The sequence below is a fragment of the Bos javanicus genome, chromosome 18, assembly GCF_032452875.1.
Source record: "Bos javanicus breed banteng chromosome 18, ARS-OSU_banteng_1.0, whole genome shotgun sequence".
Classification (NCBI taxonomy): domain Eukaryota; kingdom Metazoa; phylum Chordata; class Mammalia; order Artiodactyla; family Bovidae; genus Bos; species Bos javanicus.
Genome location: NC_083885.1, coordinates 21,111,599 through 21,128,443, shown reverse-complemented (window position 1 = coordinate 21,128,443; position 16,845 = coordinate 21,111,599). Strand labels below are relative to the sequence as shown.

Below are 16,845 nucleotides of genomic sequence, written 5' to 3'. Positions count from 1 at the left end.
GCTCATTCTAAATGACAAGACTTAAATGAAGTCATTTGAAAAGCATGTCTTCATTTTTGTATTCTTTGGAATGAGAAGAAGAAGCAAATCTAAATCCTTTTCTATGCCTCCCCAAAACAGAGAAGGCTACTTTTGAAGTGTCGGCAGTAATTTTCAGGGGAGCTAATTCTGATGGTCTCTACCTCCTCCTGATACATATTTTAAACAATTCATTAATACATTAAATCAGGATGGGTTAAGCAAAAGAAAACAAAGCAGGTTTAAGATGAAAAAAAAGTGATATCCAATCCTAAAGACATGGAATGGCTTCCAGATGCCATTGACAGTATAATTCTGAATTGGAATGATCCTCTGGTTAACCACAGAGGGTTTTACAGAGAGGGTGCCCTGAAGCAAACAGATGCTTGCTCCGCGTTTCTCTAGCCCATCCTTGCTACATGGCGTATGCAGGCCTGGGAGGATAAAATAGAGAACAGCTTCTCCCCATATTGCAGAGCTGGAGAAAGGATAATTGAACCAGCTCTGTGTGGAAGAAGGATGGCCAATGAGTTGGTGAGCCTGAAAGGCTTAGACCTCGGCGTCACCCCTTTCCTTGACATCAGTTTCCTCAGTAAGGAGCAAGAGGTAAAGATTTCTCTTCCCTTTGCTAATAGTCCTTTATTTTCACGTAGTTAAGTCATCCAGCGATAGGTCTAGGCTTCCCTGGTGGCCCAGTGGTAAAGCAATCTGCCTCCTGATGCAGGAGATCCCTGGGCAGGAAGATCCCTTGAAGGAGGAAATGGCAACCCAGTCCAGTATTCTTGCCTGAAAAATTCCATGGACAGAGGAGCCTGGTGGGCTAGTCCGTGAGATTGCCAAGAATCAGACGCGACAGCATGCACGCACACTCACACAAGACAGTTCTACAGTGTAACAGTTGAGGCTGGATAATTTGGGCTTTGTGCTTTTGACCTTTCAACTTTCTAGCATGATTCCTTCTAGTTAATAAATTAATAGAGACCATTATCCTGCAATAAATCAGATCTAACAAAATTGGAACAAGTCAAACCTATCTAAGGAGCTGCTGAAGTTATGTTCATTGATCTTTTTAATTGAGGTATTAATTGACATATTAGTTTCAGGTGTACAACATAATGATTGGATATTTGTGTATATTCCAGAATTATCACCACAGTAATTATAGTTAACATTTGTCATCATACAGTTATCCAAAAAAAAATGGTTTTTCTTTTTCTTGTGATGAAGACTTTATGATCTACTCTCTTAGCAACTTTCAAATATGTCATAGAGTATTATTACCTATAGCCAACCAGGCTGTGTATTCCATCCCTATGATGTATTTAGGGCTTCTCTGGTGGCTCAGCGGTAAAGAATCTGCCTACAGTGCAGGAGACTCATGTAGGAGATGCAAAGTTTGATCCCTGGGTCAAGAAGATCCCCTGGAGCAGGAAGTGGTAACACACTCTAGTATTCTTGCCTGGGAAACCCCATGGCCAGAGGAGCCGCACAGGTTGCAAAGAGTCAGGTATGACTTAACAACTGAACAACAGGGCAGTGCAATGATGTATTTATTTTGTAACTGAAAGTTGGTACCTTTTGACCCCCTTCTCCAACCCCTGCAAGCTCAGTGATGTTTGGGAAAACTAAGAGTTTCCCATTTCTGTTGTCTCTTTAGGATCAGAGCCACACACAAGTTTCACAATACCGCCAGGATCCCTCTGTGATCATGAGGTCCATCGTCCACATGACGGACGCTGCTCGCTCTGGGATCATGCCGCCTGCCCAGCTCACCACCATCAACCAGTCTCAGCTCAGCGCCCAGCTGGGGTTGAATTTGGGAGGGGCCAGTGTGCCCCACACGTCTCCTTCACCTCCTGCCAGCAAATCGGCGACTCCCTCCCCTTCCAGCTCCATCAACGAGGAGGACGCTGATGAAACCAACAGAGTAAGTTAACTGCCTTTAGTATACAGGGATCGCTCCCATGTTCTTGTGTTTAAGCTTCATTCACAATATTACCTTCCTTTTCTTCAAGGATGTGGAGTAGCACTTAAATTTATGACAGCTTAATTTTTTCTTAACTCTTTTATATCTGTTTATTTCTGTGGAAAGTATATTCAACTGAAACTTGGGAGATCTGACTTCTCCTACTAGTTGTAAGGCCTTGAGCAAATCACTTAATAGGCTGAATTTTACTTAAATCGGCAAAGGAGAAGGCTTACGCTAGACTTTTCAGAAATTCTGAACAGCTCTGGTCCTAAGTTAACGTCCCGGTGGGCACGTTTCATCTGGTTAGTTGGCTGAACTGCTGCCTGTTGGACAGTCTTGCACTTCAGAGGTGTTTACCACATGGTATGTTCCAGTGGTTTGCACCTTGGCTTTTGTGGAGGAAATGATACCTGATTCAAATATACACAATTTGAAACAAAAACTTAGTTGCCAGTTTGACTTTTTTGCATGCCTAGAAAAGACATCGTTTCATTAAAGTTACTTATTCTAGTTACACAATTACTCATTCCTCATTTATTAATTATGTGTGGTACACCTACTCTGTGCTTGGCATTTTACTTGGTTCTGGTGATACAAAGACTTAAGAGAGAATTGCTGCCCCTGGGACTTCCCACTGGGAACAAGTAAGAGTGTTTAAAACTAGCTCCAGATGTGATTAATGGCATAACTGATGTATCTGGTGTGCTGAGATTGTCATCGATTCTGCTTTGGAGAGTGATTTGAGGAAGACTTTATTGAGAAGGTGATGTTTGAATTAGGTCTAAGAGGACACACAAAAGTTTGTGAGGCAGAAGAGAGAGGCCCACCTTGTGGTAGAAAGAGCAAAGGAATTATATGTCCATTTATGGGTACCATGAATGGTGTGACATGGAGGAGGAAAGAAATGGGACTTGAAAGAAATTGCTGGAATGTGGTAGCCTTTCCCTGCTGGTAGTTGAGAGCTGATTAATTCTTTGCATTGAGGAATGGCATGAACAGATTTTTTGCTTTAGAAAGATAGCTTAGGCTGTATATAGAACGAGTTACAAAGAGAGGGACCAGAGAGAAGGAAACCAATTAAAACATCCTTTTGTTATGATTTGTTTCCTTTAATTTTAGCAAAGGAAGGCATACAGGAGGTGCGAGATTAGTGAGACATTCAAGAGAGAGAGAATCATCCATTAAGGTTTGATAATTGCCTGGAATTTGAAGGAGTAAAAGGTATGTTGGGTTTTAGTTTGAGAACCAGCATGGATATCAGTAAATGGAGAAGATTAACCCAGGAAGTGAGGAATGTTATTTTTCTCCACCATGGGGAAGCTGAAAGTTTGGCATGGTAGGGGTTGAATTTGAGACACTTCCATTTGAGTCTAGAACTCAGTCCATTGGAGAGAGTCTAGAATTCAGTCTGTTAGAGATGGAAGTATAGATTTTTGAACCATTGGCACATAGATAGGAGCACATAGAAGTAACCAGAATTTCTTAGTGTGGGTAAGGAACAAGTCAAGGCCAGAATATTAAGCATCATTTATTTTTACCTTTAGCATCATTTATGTTTAAGTAGAAATGGAAGAAAAGGTGCTTAGAGAAGATTTCAGGTGATGAAAAGAGGAGGGAGTTTAGCTGAAAAGAGGAGAAACGTGGCAGGGATTTTAAGGAGGGTTTGGTCTGTCCAGATATGTTGACTCCCCACTGGACACAGAGTGGAGAAATTTGCTTAGCAGTCTCTACGCACACTCACAAGGACTTCAGCAGGGTGAAGTGGGAAATAATAAACTCAAGGGATGTGTATAAGATATAGCTGGGTTACAGCTGGCTATTACACAATTCAAATAGATTCCTTTCATTTCGTTCGCATTCCCACTGATCTTAATACTTACCGCTGTATCAATCTGAAATTGTCATCTCTATAAAGAAAATTTTATGTGACTCTTAGCTCATTCCATTTTTAGACAGAGTCTAGGTTTTGAGTAAAGACAAGGAATCCAGTTTATCTTTTAAGTAACTTAGCTGAAAAAAGGAAGATTAATGTTATTGTTGATTATGTCTTTGGAATAAAGCTATTTCTCCACTTTTTCATAGCCCTTTGAGTCAACTATGCAAAGTTTCTTTAGGAGAATTAAATCTGAGCGTTTATTTGAACTTGTGAGATTCTTCACTTTGGATTTATTCTTAAAAGGTAAGGATGACTATGGCAAGTCATGGTTGTCCAGGGAAGATGACAAAGGTTGTCGACATTTGAATGTTGTTTTGCAAAGAATGGAACTGAACTCCTATTTGGAAAAAGCTACACTGGAAATAGGTCAGAGTATTGTTGGTGCAAACAGTGCCAAATTCTCTTCCAAGAAAAGAATAGAGTTTGACTCAATTAGAAAAATCTGTGTATATATTTTTTCCTTGTGGCTAAAGTAATATTTTTCATTGAAGGAAAATTTGGCTCAAGTTGAAGCTCTAACTAGAAGACATCTGACTCATTTGCAAGTTCAGATTCATTAACTAGAATACAAGTTTCACTTATTCTGAAGATTTAGAAAAACGACTGTGGCGTCTATGGAATTTTATTTAATTCATTGTGTGAGTTATGAAAGATGGCATTTTGGAGGAGAGGTGAAGTCTAGCTTAATACCTACTGACATCTGTAAGCTACTTGTGTAAAGTATGGGTGTGTTATTACTCAAATAGTGCAAACAGCAGGCCCACCAAGAAGGTTACTGGCTTCCTAGGGTTCAGAGGTCTCAAAAAAAAGTTGCTTATCAGTTTCCTCCCTATGAATTCTAGTCATTGAATTAAGTTCCAAATGACCCTCTTTCAGAAAGTAATGATACTCTTGGAAAATTTGAGTTAAGATTTAAGACTCAAGGCCATTAAAAGCCAATCCGTTAGTAACTTGAATCTATCTCTGTTGATCTTGCCCAGAGCTGGCTTTTAAAACAGATTTTGTCAAATACTTCAGGATTCTTGATAGAGTTAACTGCAAAATTATCTCCAATATAGTCATCATATTATAATCTAGGGGATGAGGAGGGGAATAAAACAAGGTTGATGAATCATTTCCCCTGCTTCTCTGATGAGTCTGTTATATGGCACCCCACTCCAGGACTCTTGCCTGGAAAATCCCATGGACAGAGGAGCCTGGTGGGCTGCAGTCCATAGGGTTGCGAAGAGTCAGACATGACTGAGCGACTTCACTTTCACTTTTCACTTTCATGCATTGGAGAAGGAAATGGCAATCCACTCCAGTGTTCTTGCCTGGAGAATCCCAGGGACGGGGGAGCCTGGTGGGCTGCCATCTATGGGGTCGCACAAGTCGGACATGGTTGAAGCGACTTAGCAGCAGCAGGTGAGTATTAGAGCTCAGTGATATATAAATTTGGTAAACTGTATCTATATCATTCCTATAGTTTTGATTTCAGAGTTCATTGGGAATATGTGTGAATATCACTAGGCCAGTATTCTTGTGGCAGCGTTACTTATTATAGATAATAGTAAGCATCTGCTTACTAGTCTTCTTATTAGCCTTGGTGATTTTAAGTATCTACTGATGCTGCTATTTTACAGGTTTTTAATTTTATGAAGAGTATCAATTTCCTTTCTAGCTCTAGTTAGAATTTGGATACTTTTACATTCCTTATTATCCTATTCTTTAGCAAGTTTTTATTATTTTAGAAAATAAAAGTGTCCTTTCCCTTTTTGTGCAAACTTAGGAATTAGAGCTAATTTCCATTTGAGTTTTGGAGACCATTAGCAAAGTAAAATTCTGGTAAAAAAAAAAAAAAAAAACAAGCTTCAAAAAATCAATTCAGACCAATCATACATATGATGGTATGTGTCTTTGGCCATGGGACCTCATTTAAAATATCTGAGTTTGATCAACATCCTGAATATTATTTAGGTTTACTTCTAAAACCTCTGAAAATGTAAAATATTTTGTTTATGGGTACATATGTAACACACACATACATATACACATGCACACATACATACGTGTTTGGTACAAAGCGTCCTGTTTTTCATTACTCATAATTGCTATTTAAAGCATATGTTGCAAATGTATTGAAGATACTTCTGGGTTTCATTAATCAATGTTCTAAATGCTAATCTCTGCCATCCAGTTAACACTAAGTAAATTTACCCCTCCCCCTCTTTTGGTGGTGATTCATCTGTTCATGATGTTTAACAAAACCTTAAAAGAATGACCGGGGACCTGAGTAAGTCTTTCTGCATTCTCTGCAAGTACATCCTAGGCAGTGAATTTTCATCTTGCTTTGCAGGCCATCGGAGAGAAAAGAGCTGCTCCAGATTCTGGCAAGAAGCCCAAGACTCCAAAGAAAAAGAAAAAGAAAGATCCCAATGAGCCACAGAAGCCAGTGTCAGCATATGCCCTGTTTTTCAGAGACACACAGGCAGCAATTAAAGGTCAGAACCCCAATGCGACCTTTGGAGAGGTCTCAAAAATCGTAGCATCTATGTGGGACAGCCTCGGGGAGGAACAAAAGCAGGTAAGTTCAGGCAAAGGCCCATCAGCCATATAACTCAATGTTCCAAGAACATTCCTGACTCCTTTTCTGGGTGAATGCCTCCCCTTAATATGATTGATTCTCATGAAAGCATTTTTCTAAGCTATGGAATTAAAAAAACACAAACATATAACTCCAAAGTACCTTCCACTTGTCTGGATTTCTCAGTTCCCTTAAAGGGTGTGTGTTCAGAACCCATTCAGAAGAGAGTTGGAGGAGATCCAGGCAGTATCCTGCAAGCATAAACTTTTTATGATAATCTTTTCATTTTAAATAATGCAGAATTTCCCCAACCCTCCCCCCACCCCCACTTTGTCACAAAGGGCACTACAGAGAGATTAAGTTCATCCTGCTCGCTTTTTTTTGATCATCTTTCTGAACCCTTGTGCTCTCCTGGTGGGTTTCCAAACTTGGAAGCCATCTCTGTGTGTTTCATTATTGTCAAGGAGCATTTGAAATTTTATTCCATGTTCATTTGAAAATGTGGCTGTATGAGAGGCCTTGAGAGATTAGCCATGCTGGTGGAAGACAGTTCCTCAGGGCCTAGTGTCCTGTCTTTCCCCATGCAAGTCCTCCACACAAATGCAGAGAAGAATGGCTTCCTTGGGGCTCAGTTCTCCTGTGTCTTCTCCGTGAAATTCCAATGACCATTCATAGGCGTTAATTTCACAGATCCTCACAAGAATAGACCCCTGTAGTAGTTCAGTTCAGTTCAGTCACTCAGTCATGTCCCACTCTTTTCAACCCCATGAATTGCAGCACGCCAGGCCTCCCTGTCCATCACCAACTCCCGGAGTTCACTCAAACTCATGTCCATCGAGTTGGTGATGCCATCCAGCCATCTCATCTTCTGTCGTCCCCTTCTCCTCTTGCCCCCAATCTCCCAGCATCAGTCTTTTCCAATGAGTCAACTCTTTGCATGAGGTGGCCAAAGTACTGGAGTTTCAGCTTTAGCATCAGTCCTTCCAAAGAACACCCAGGACTGATCTCCTTCAGAATGGACTGGTTGGATCTCCTTGCAGTCCAGGGAACTCTCAAGAGTCCTCTCCAACACCACAGTTCAAAAGCATCAATTCTTCGGCACTCAGCTTTCTTCACAGTCCAACTCTCACATCCATACATGACCACTGGAAAAACCATAGCCTTGACTAGATGAACCTTTGTTGGCAAAGTAATGTCTCTGCTTTTGAATATCCTATACCTGTTAGTAGTAAACCAGAATAATTGTTTCAGGAATAGAATGGAAAACCCTTGGTTTTCTTTCTTTCTCTGTTCCTTCCTTCCTTTAATCAAGAACTCATTCCTACCAGCTGGTTACCTTGGGCTGATGCTGCTGTAGAATCCGCCTGTTTGTTTGCACTGAGCTCCATGGTCTAGGTAGCAGCCCCGTCTTCTACCCTAGAAATGTAATCCTAAGGGGCTGGCAAACTGCTGCGTCTAACTTTTAAATTCTGGAGGAAAAAACATAGTTGCATTTTGGTGTAACAGCTAGCCATCAGACCGCTGTTTAAGAAAAGGAAGCCCAAATCAGGTTTTGTATACTGGGATTTATTTATGTAAATCATTGGTCTCACTAATGGAAATCTTATATCTTTCACTATTTCTGATTTTTTTTTTTCCTCAAAAAGAAAGGTCTCCATCTTTTCTCTTCTGTCTTCACTCGCTCTCGCTGTTGTTGCTGGGTTTTCATCCTCTGATTTGTTTCAGTTTAGAAATGGATGTGAGGGAAAGAAGACATGATGGAGAAATTGTTAATTTTCTATAATTTAAACTGTTTGCCACACATTTCATTCACATTACCTTATTTACTGCCTGAACAGGAGGCCCTCAGCTGTTATTCTCATGAATTCTGTGCTGCTAGCCGAAATCTTTTTCTGTTTGTAATAGTGAACATCAAAACCGTGCCCCAGTGAGGGTGGCAGGGTTTGGTTTTGTTTTAATACCTGTGTGTGTGTTTTCACATTTAAAAATCAAAGCCAGGGAGACCAACTTTTTATGTGAGTTCTGTTGCAACCTAATTTGCACAGCAGTTATTTTATGGCTGAGAATGTGTACGCTAAAGGTGGTGCTAATTGTGGTCTTTTAATAGGTATATAAAAGGAAAACGGAAGCTGCCAAGAAAGAATACCTGAAAGCCCTGGCTGCATACAGGGCCAGCCTCGTTTCTAAGGTAAAAGAGCGGCCAATCTCTGCGTTAGAGAGTTGAAAACAGCCCTGGAGCATTGAAAACATAAATGCTACTCCTCAAAAAGATAGCACCTCGAATAACTCATAAACTTATTTGTTCTCATTAGAAATAACTCAAATGACGGCATAAAAAATAAGAGTTCATTCAAGCTAATGAATCCAAACTGTTTCCAAAAGATTCACTGATCTCTGAGTATGTTGGCTGAAGCTATTTAGACAAGTCTTAAACAGCCCCCTTTCTTCCTGTCAGGGGCTGAGATCTGTGTTAATGTCCTCTATTTAAATTGAGAAGTATGTTTCTCAGGCATTTTTGGACAGCAGATCATAAATTCTCCAGTGGTTGCATTATTGTAATAGAGGATGTTGCATTTTTGACCAAACTGTTCCACATCATATAAATAAATAAACCTCATGATTATTTAAAATAAAATTATGCTCCAAGTACTTAAAAAAAAAAGACATGTATACATGTATTATACATAGAGTATACAATGGGCCCTGCTGTATTATAAAATGCACCGGTATTCTAAAGCAAATGTCACTCTGGATTATTATTACCTTGATCCAAAAGGAGCATGAGCTGTTACCTTCTATTTTAACATTTAATTAACTTTGTCTTTAGCCTTCCTAGAATTTAGAAAGGCTTTGGGGAGGATAATGTGAACTAATGTTTTTGCTCTTGATGTATTTCCTCTGGCAAGCAGAGATTCCATTTCATTGTCTTTGTCGTGGCCTCAAAGTACCACACAGGGCCTCAGGGCATGGTCGGTGTTGCTGGCAAAGCCATTTAAAAAGAATTTAGCCCTTTTTTCCCTTTTTCACCTGAGTTGTTTCTTCTTTATATTAAGAGCTACCATTGGCAGCTGCTCAGAACCTGATCAAGAGAGGTTGTCTTTGACAGTTCTTAGGACACTGCCCATTTCATTAGAAAGAGAAAATATTCATCAGGTGGTCCATAGCAAAGCCTTTTTCTGGGACTCTGGAAGATGCACATTGAGAGATACACCGATTCTGGATGCAGACTCGCACATTGGTAGAAAACCACTGAATGTGTGGGCTATAGATGTTAAGAATTGAGGTGTACTTGGTGGCTAATTAGATGGCGTGACGTGAATAGAGTAACAATGTGCATGTACTCAAGAGGATCATTTATTCATTCACTTAGCCAGAAGCAGGTATAGGTGATCTTTGTGCATTAGAGTGTGAAGAATTGACCGTACATGGATTTAAGCCAAGAGCCAGTAACTCAGGGTGCACTCTGGAAATAGCATCTGTGATTAGGCTGATCAGGTCTATGACTGACTTAGAAGGGATAACTTAAAAGTTTTACTTTCGGATACTAAAAACTGATTCAGAAATGTTTCCCAATGGATAGACTGAGTCCATGGATACTGGAAAATCTATCCAATAGGATGGGATTTAAAAAGAATAAATCTAAAATTCTTTAGGGGTAGGTTTGTTTTGCTTTTATTTTTTCAATAGGTAAGGACTGTTGTTGTTTAGTTGCTAAGTCGTGTCACGCTCCAGCAACCCCATGGGCTGTAGCCCATCAGGCTTCTCTGTCCATGGAGTTTTCCAGGCAAGAATACTGGAGTAGGTCACCATTTCCTTCTCCAGGGGATCTTCCAACCTAGGGAACCAAACCCGTGTCTCCTGCTTGGCAGGCAGATTGTTTACCAGTGAGCCTCCTGGGAAGCCCCAGGGCAGTTGAGAACACCTCAAATTTATAGCAGGCAACTAAATGGCCAGGGACATAGCAGGCAACTAAAATGGCCCTTGAGGTATAAGTTTAGAATAACTTCAACCAGACCCTAAAGTGTGAAATAGCTGCTAATATGGTGATCTCACAGGAAGCAGCATCTAACTGTATAGTTTGATGACTAGATCACATCTGAAGAATTGGTTCTCTCTTTTTGGTCCCCATGATATAAAGAGAAATGGTGACTACTTGAAGGCCCTCTAGTTCATTGTCCCCATGATGGTATGGGCTGAAAGTCAAATCATATTTAAATAATTAAAAGAATCATGGAAGCAAGGATTTGGGGTCATTTGATTTTGGTCCTCAAGTATAACAGCCATCATGGAAGGAAAGCTTAAGTTTGATCTCTGTGTCCTGGATGGAACTCATTCAAGGAGCGGGATTACAGGGAGCAAGATTTCAGCCTCAGCATTAGAAATAATAAACGAGGGTGCATCACATGTGCTTTGAACTTAAGCCTCTACATTCAGAGGGCTTCTCCAGTGGCTCAGCGGTAAAGAATCCACCTGCAATGCAGGAAACACAGGAGATTCAGGCTCATTCCCTGAGTGGGGAAGATCACCTGGAGGTGGGCATGGCAACCCACTCCAGTATTCTTGCCTGGAGAATCCCATGGACAGAGGAGCCTGACGGGCTATAGTCCATAGGGTTGCAAAGAGTCAGACACTATTGGAGCAACTGAGCATGCACTACATTCAGAGCCTGAAACTCCCTCCCTTAAGATGTGACTCAGCTATCACTTTTAGTCTTCAGAATAACCAACAAAATTAATCGAAGCTTAATATTAAACCATAAAGGAGTAGAACCAGCAGGTGAGCAGGAGCTCTTCAGACTCATCCGCTTTTCCATTCTCTGCTAGGGGAGCATCTTAAAGGTACAATGGCGTGATTGCCCAGGTGTCTAAGTATAGACATCTCTTGTAGTTTCTTCCTTAAGACTGTCTTGGCAATTTTTAAATATTTGAGTATTTAAAAATAATGTGTCGTTTACATGTAGAAAACTGTGCATATTCTACTTTGTGGATGACGTAATGGTTTCTAAAGATCATTATGAACATTTGTGGGTTTCTTCTTAACCAAAGACTTTAGAACATGACCCTCCACCCTCAAGTCATGTGCAGCCCCCGCTCCCACCCCATCCCCTGAGCTTTTGTGCAAAATCAGAAAACTATCCACCAACGGATGGAGTCTTACACTGATAAGGTCTTCAAACAGAAGCCATCAGCCATGGCTTTTCCTACCTCCAGTGATTCTCCATGTAAAGTCATTCCTCGAGTGTCTTCTAATAGTAGATTTTATAAATGTAAGTAATAAAAATCTAGAAATAAACATTCAAAATCATTAAAGAGAGTAGATGGCAGCTTGATGCCTCCAAGTTCCCCTGTCCCTACTCCCCTCCAAAAAACCCTAATTTTATGAAGAATAGGAAGAAAAAGTAGTCTTTAAGAGAAGTCATTCCGATCACAGTTGCATTAGTAAAATATTTTTGTGGAGGTAATTATGTGTTTTTAGTACAAAATATATTAGGCAGTTTCTCTGCATGTTGAGCTCCAGATTGTTTGTTTATATCAAATTGTTCAGTCACATGAGAGTTGAACACTCTCCACTTATGCATGACGTCTTTGATAAATTTTGGAAAACTTTGAAAGTATTTGGTAAACCAAAATATTTCTAAGGTTGTAAAGTTCTTCAATTAAGTGTTTCTAAAGAATTCAATTATGTTTTTCTTATACGCAAGTAAGCACTGTTATAAATAATCATGGCTCTGTATATTATATACAGGGCTTTGAAGTTTTCTAGTAATAGTCATTTTCTGGCAGTAGAGCTTGTTAATGAGTGAAAATAGCTAACATTTACCAAGTGCTTTCTGTAGGCCAGGCACTGTTGTAAATGCTTAACAATTATATATGAGTACATTTAATTCTCACAACCCCTACACAAGGTGAATACCATTAAACCCCATTTTATGGATAGGGAAACTGGGTGAATGGAGATGGGTGAATGAACTTGCCGCAAATCACAGAGTTGTTGAGTAGTGGAGCTAGACTTGGAGTCGGGCAGTCTATTCTCATTGTCTTTCAAAATGGTTCTTGGTGGTGATCTTAGTTCAGGGTTCAATGCTGAGCAACTGTTACTCACTCAAACGTGCATCAGTCATCTTTCAGGACAGTAGTGCTGTGGAACACTTGTATAGACTCAAAGCCCAGTGACTTACAAAGATAAGCATGTATCTCAGAGAGTGCCAGGTAACTAGCTGGGTCTTCAGATCTAGGCCAAGGCAAGGCAGCGTCACCAAATCCTTCTCATCTGTGTGCAGCTGGCACACATATAACCATATGTGGCAGTGGGCTGGCTGGCAGTAAGCTAGTAACTGAGTCTGGTACCAGGGCCACATGTCTGTCATCACCTGGTGGTAGGTTCTGAGAGAGACAGACAGTCTTTGAAGCCTTATTTCCATTACTTTCTGTTGACCAGAGCAAAGGTGCCAAGCCAGCTCAGATTCAAAACCTGGGGAGTTGGACTTCACCTCCGGGAGGAGCTGCCTAGTCCTCCCACAAAGTGCTTGGGAAGCAAGAGTAACGCTGACCATTTTGGTCATCCATTCACAGTCCTTATAAAAACACTCCAACCATCTCCCCTCAAATGCAGGCTGCTGCAGAATCAGCAGAAGCCCAGACCATTCGCTCCGTTCAGCAGACCCTGGCGTCCACCAATCTGACCTCCTCCCTCCTTCTCAACCCTCCGCTGTCTCAGCACGGAACCGTGTCAGCGTCCCCTCAGACTCTCCAACCGTCGCTCCCTCGGTCGATCGCTCCCAAACCCTTGACCATGAGACTCCCCGTGAACCCGATGGTCACGTCGGTCACCATCGCCGCCAACATGCCGTCGAACCTTGGGGCTCCGCTGATCAGCTCCATGGTGGGCTCGGCGTCCTCCGCCCAGGTGAGCCCCTCAGTGCAGACGCAGCAGCAGCAGCAGCAGCAGCAGATGCAGCAGCAGCAGATGCAGCAGTTGCAGCAGCAGCAGCTCCAGCAGCAGCAGCTCCAGCAGCAGCTGCAGCAGCAGCATTTTCAGCACCACGTGCAGCTGCAGCAGCAGCAGCTCCAGCAGCATATCAACCAGCAGCAGCTGCAGCAGCGTCTCCAGCTACAGCAGCTGCAGCACATGCAACATCAGTCCCAGCCTTCTCCCCGGCAGCACTCCCCAGTCACCTCCCAGATCACGTCCCCCATCCCTGCCCTCGGGAGCCCCCAGCCGGCCTCTCAGCAGCACCCGTCGCAGATACAGTCTCAGACACAGACTCAAGTATTATCGCAGGTCAGTATTTTCTAAAGACGAACGCGCGGGGCAGGCGGTTGTGCCGCGTCTGGAAGAGAGTGGCCGTCAGAGGGTACACCCCAGGCGGCTGCAGCTCCTGGAGTCGGGGTTTGGTGGTGGTGCAGAAAGGTGTAACATCGCGGCGGTCCTCTCCAGTGTCTATTAGATAGGCAAGAAGAACTAAACAGTGGAGCTGAAAGATCTCGAAACTACTCTGTTTTTAATAAGAAAAGCTGTGCTCTTCTATGTGATGGCTTTTTTATTTATTCAGGCTCTACCTACAATATGTGAATCAAACCGTGTCATGAATCCTAGGACAGACTGATGACTATAATAAACTGGCCTCTCTGAGTCATAGCAAATGGCCTTATTTCTCCTGAAGTGAAGAAGCCCACTTCAAGGCGACTGGAACTTCCGAAGCCCTGAAAATAAAAAGCACAGTCAGTAACTACCTGAAATCTGAAGATCCAGTTTCATACAAACATTTGTATGATGTCAATCGTTGATGGCATTTTTTTGTCATGAAAAAAAAAATAATGTAAATCACAGACTTTTGCCAAAGCTCTTATTTTTTTCCTTGAATCTCTCCAGAAAAAAAAAAAAAATGCAAGTGATTAGATTCAATTATTGACTCCTTTTCACTTTTTACCCATGACTTCTCCAAACCAAACCACAGTATATGTTGTAACACTATGACCACTGTTAGCCCATTCTATTCATTCCAATTAGAAGAAAAGAATGTGAATATTATATTCTGTGTTTTGAGTGACAAGTTTCGAAAATTAAAAACACTGTATTTTTAAAAGGGAAATGCACTTAAATGAAGACAGTTATTACAAAAGTTAAGATTTAAAAAAAAGCAAGAGTTTTTATTATGATGTAATACCGGTAGAATATTTAAAAGGCGCATCACATCTGAATAATCAATGTAAATATTTTCTTTCAAAGTTGTAAGTTTTCATATCATGTGTTGTAAAGTTTTCATAAACGAGGCTTTAACGTAAACACTGGTGACATAAACCATTCATTGCTATGTTGCTTATTGTGTTTTTATGCTGTTTTATACTTTTTTATGAGTTATGATAGCAGCAATTAAGTTGTTTGTATTTTGCTTAACTAAAACAAAAATGCTTTTATCTTGCTATAGAATAAACACATTTCAGTAAAAACTGTGGACTGTATTTTGATGCAACAACCAGGCAACTGTTCACTTTTCAAATAAAATGATATGTCAAATTTCACTTGTGGTTCCTTGAATATGTAGAAGATGGGGGAAATAGATCCCATACCAACCTGTGTTTAAGCCATGGTGTCTTCTATTTTTAGCTGAAAATACGAGATTTACAGCTAAGAATGTGGATTGCATGGCCCTCACACCAGGGCCTGTTAAAAAGAAGCTAAACCATTAGACATAGAACCATTAATGGAATTCCCTGGTGGCCCAGTGGTTTAGGACTCTGAGCTTTCAATGATGAGGGCACAAGTTCGATCACTGGTGGGGGATCTAAGATCCTACAAATTGTGCGGTGGGGCCAAAAAATAACAAAACAAATAGAACCATTAGTAATCATTTATACTTATCATTTGATTAAGATGCAAAGGCAAGGCATGTCTAGAGGAAAAAGCAATCGTCTTCTATTTGGGGCTCGAACTAGCTGGCATTGTGTCTTTACTGCTATTAAAATGGCTGGTGAATGCTAATTCTTAAGCCAAAATAATTATTTCAGTGCCCACTCCTTCCCCTCTTCTTGCTCTGTAGTGACTCCTCTTTGAGAACACTGTGACCACTATCCCCAGTTGTCGTGCATGATTAATTACAGCATCTGTCCTGTCAGAAGCTATAATGAAGAGGTCTTGATAAAAATTGCAAATTACCACTGGCAACAGTCTTCAACTGCTTATGATAAAATGAAAATTAAAAACAGCAAGTGTCAACCCTGACCAGAATCCTAATCTGGAAAAAAAAAATGAGGGTGTGAGTGGTGGTATCCATGGCTACTGTGTGCAAGACATTCAAAAAATAATGGAATATGGATTCCTCAAAGTTGTTGTTGTATTTCAAAGAATATTTACTGTATGTTGTGGGCTATGAATAATGAATTCAGCTTTCAATATTTCATAATCCTCTCGTCCTCTGTATTATGTACAAATATTGAACAGCAAGAGATTCTAATTATAAATTTATAGATTTCTGGCTGTAGAAAAATTTATGTCTAAATTGAAGCTTTTCATGAGATGTATTAGTTGACAGGTATCAGTGTTCAAACAGTCTAAGAATGATGCCTAATCACATCTACAAGGGGGCAATTGTATTCCACAAAGAAATGAGATGCTTACACCAGACCCATCAGAGGCAGAGCTGATGGTAAAAGATTTTCTGTGAATTGAAACTAACATTACATAACAATAAGAACCATTTTATATTCTGTTGTGAAACCTTTAGACAAATGTCTTCAAAATTAATTGCTAAACTACATGTGACAGTAATTGTGTATTAGTTCTGTAATTGTCATTTTGAAAGCCCATGAAGTATTGCTCGGAAAAAAAATGTCACTAGTGATAAGACTTAATTGCAAATGAAGTCTGTTTTCAACTGTTTGCAGTTAGAAGCAGGTGGTGTATCATCTATTAAATGATTTTTATAAATTTTGGGTTTTATCACATCTGATTAAATGTTGCTAAGCCACTGATGGTCCATTTCAAGAAAGAAATAGCTTAATTACTGCAGTTTCAAAAATTAATCACCAGGCAAAACTATATCTTGAAAATGTCAAAAAGCTTGAATCATGAAACAAATTCCCCGACCTTGTTACCATATTATTCTCAGGATCTGCTAAAAGCATATTATGAGTCAACTTGTATTTCATTTTGTACATAGGATTGATTCCTATTTCTGAGACATAAGTAAGTACGTGGTGTATGTGGTGTGTGTGTGTTTTGTTTTTTTTTTTTTTTTTTTTTGGTTACAAGTCAGAAATGAATCAGGGTAATGAAAAATAGGCATGAACATTATAGAAGCTGATGAGTGGGACACCTCTCTACTTTCCCTCTTCAGGGGTCCACCGACATTAACAAGGC

General features: G+C 40.5%; 1 protein-coding gene across 2 annotated transcripts in view; it reads left to right on the top strand.

Annotated features, from left to right (window-relative positions):
* TOX3 (TOX high mobility group box family member 3) overlaps nt 1-15,008 on the top strand; it is a 121,453-nt gene extending 106,445 nt beyond the window's left edge. For both annotated transcript variants that reach the window (XM_061387180.1, XM_061387178.1), the window contains exons 4-7: nt 1,676-1,945; nt 6,259-6,486; nt 8,594-8,674; nt 13,099-15,008. In XM_061387180.1, the coding sequence (XP_061243164.1) occupies nt 1,676-1,945; nt 6,259-6,486; nt 8,594-8,674; nt 13,099-13,782 (1,263 nt within the window). In that variant the 3' untranslated portion in view covers nt 13,783-15,008. The remainder of the gene's footprint in view (nt 1-1,675; nt 1,946-6,258; nt 6,487-8,593; nt 8,675-13,098) is intronic.
* The last annotated feature ends 1,837 nt before the right edge of the window (nt 15,009-16,845 follow it).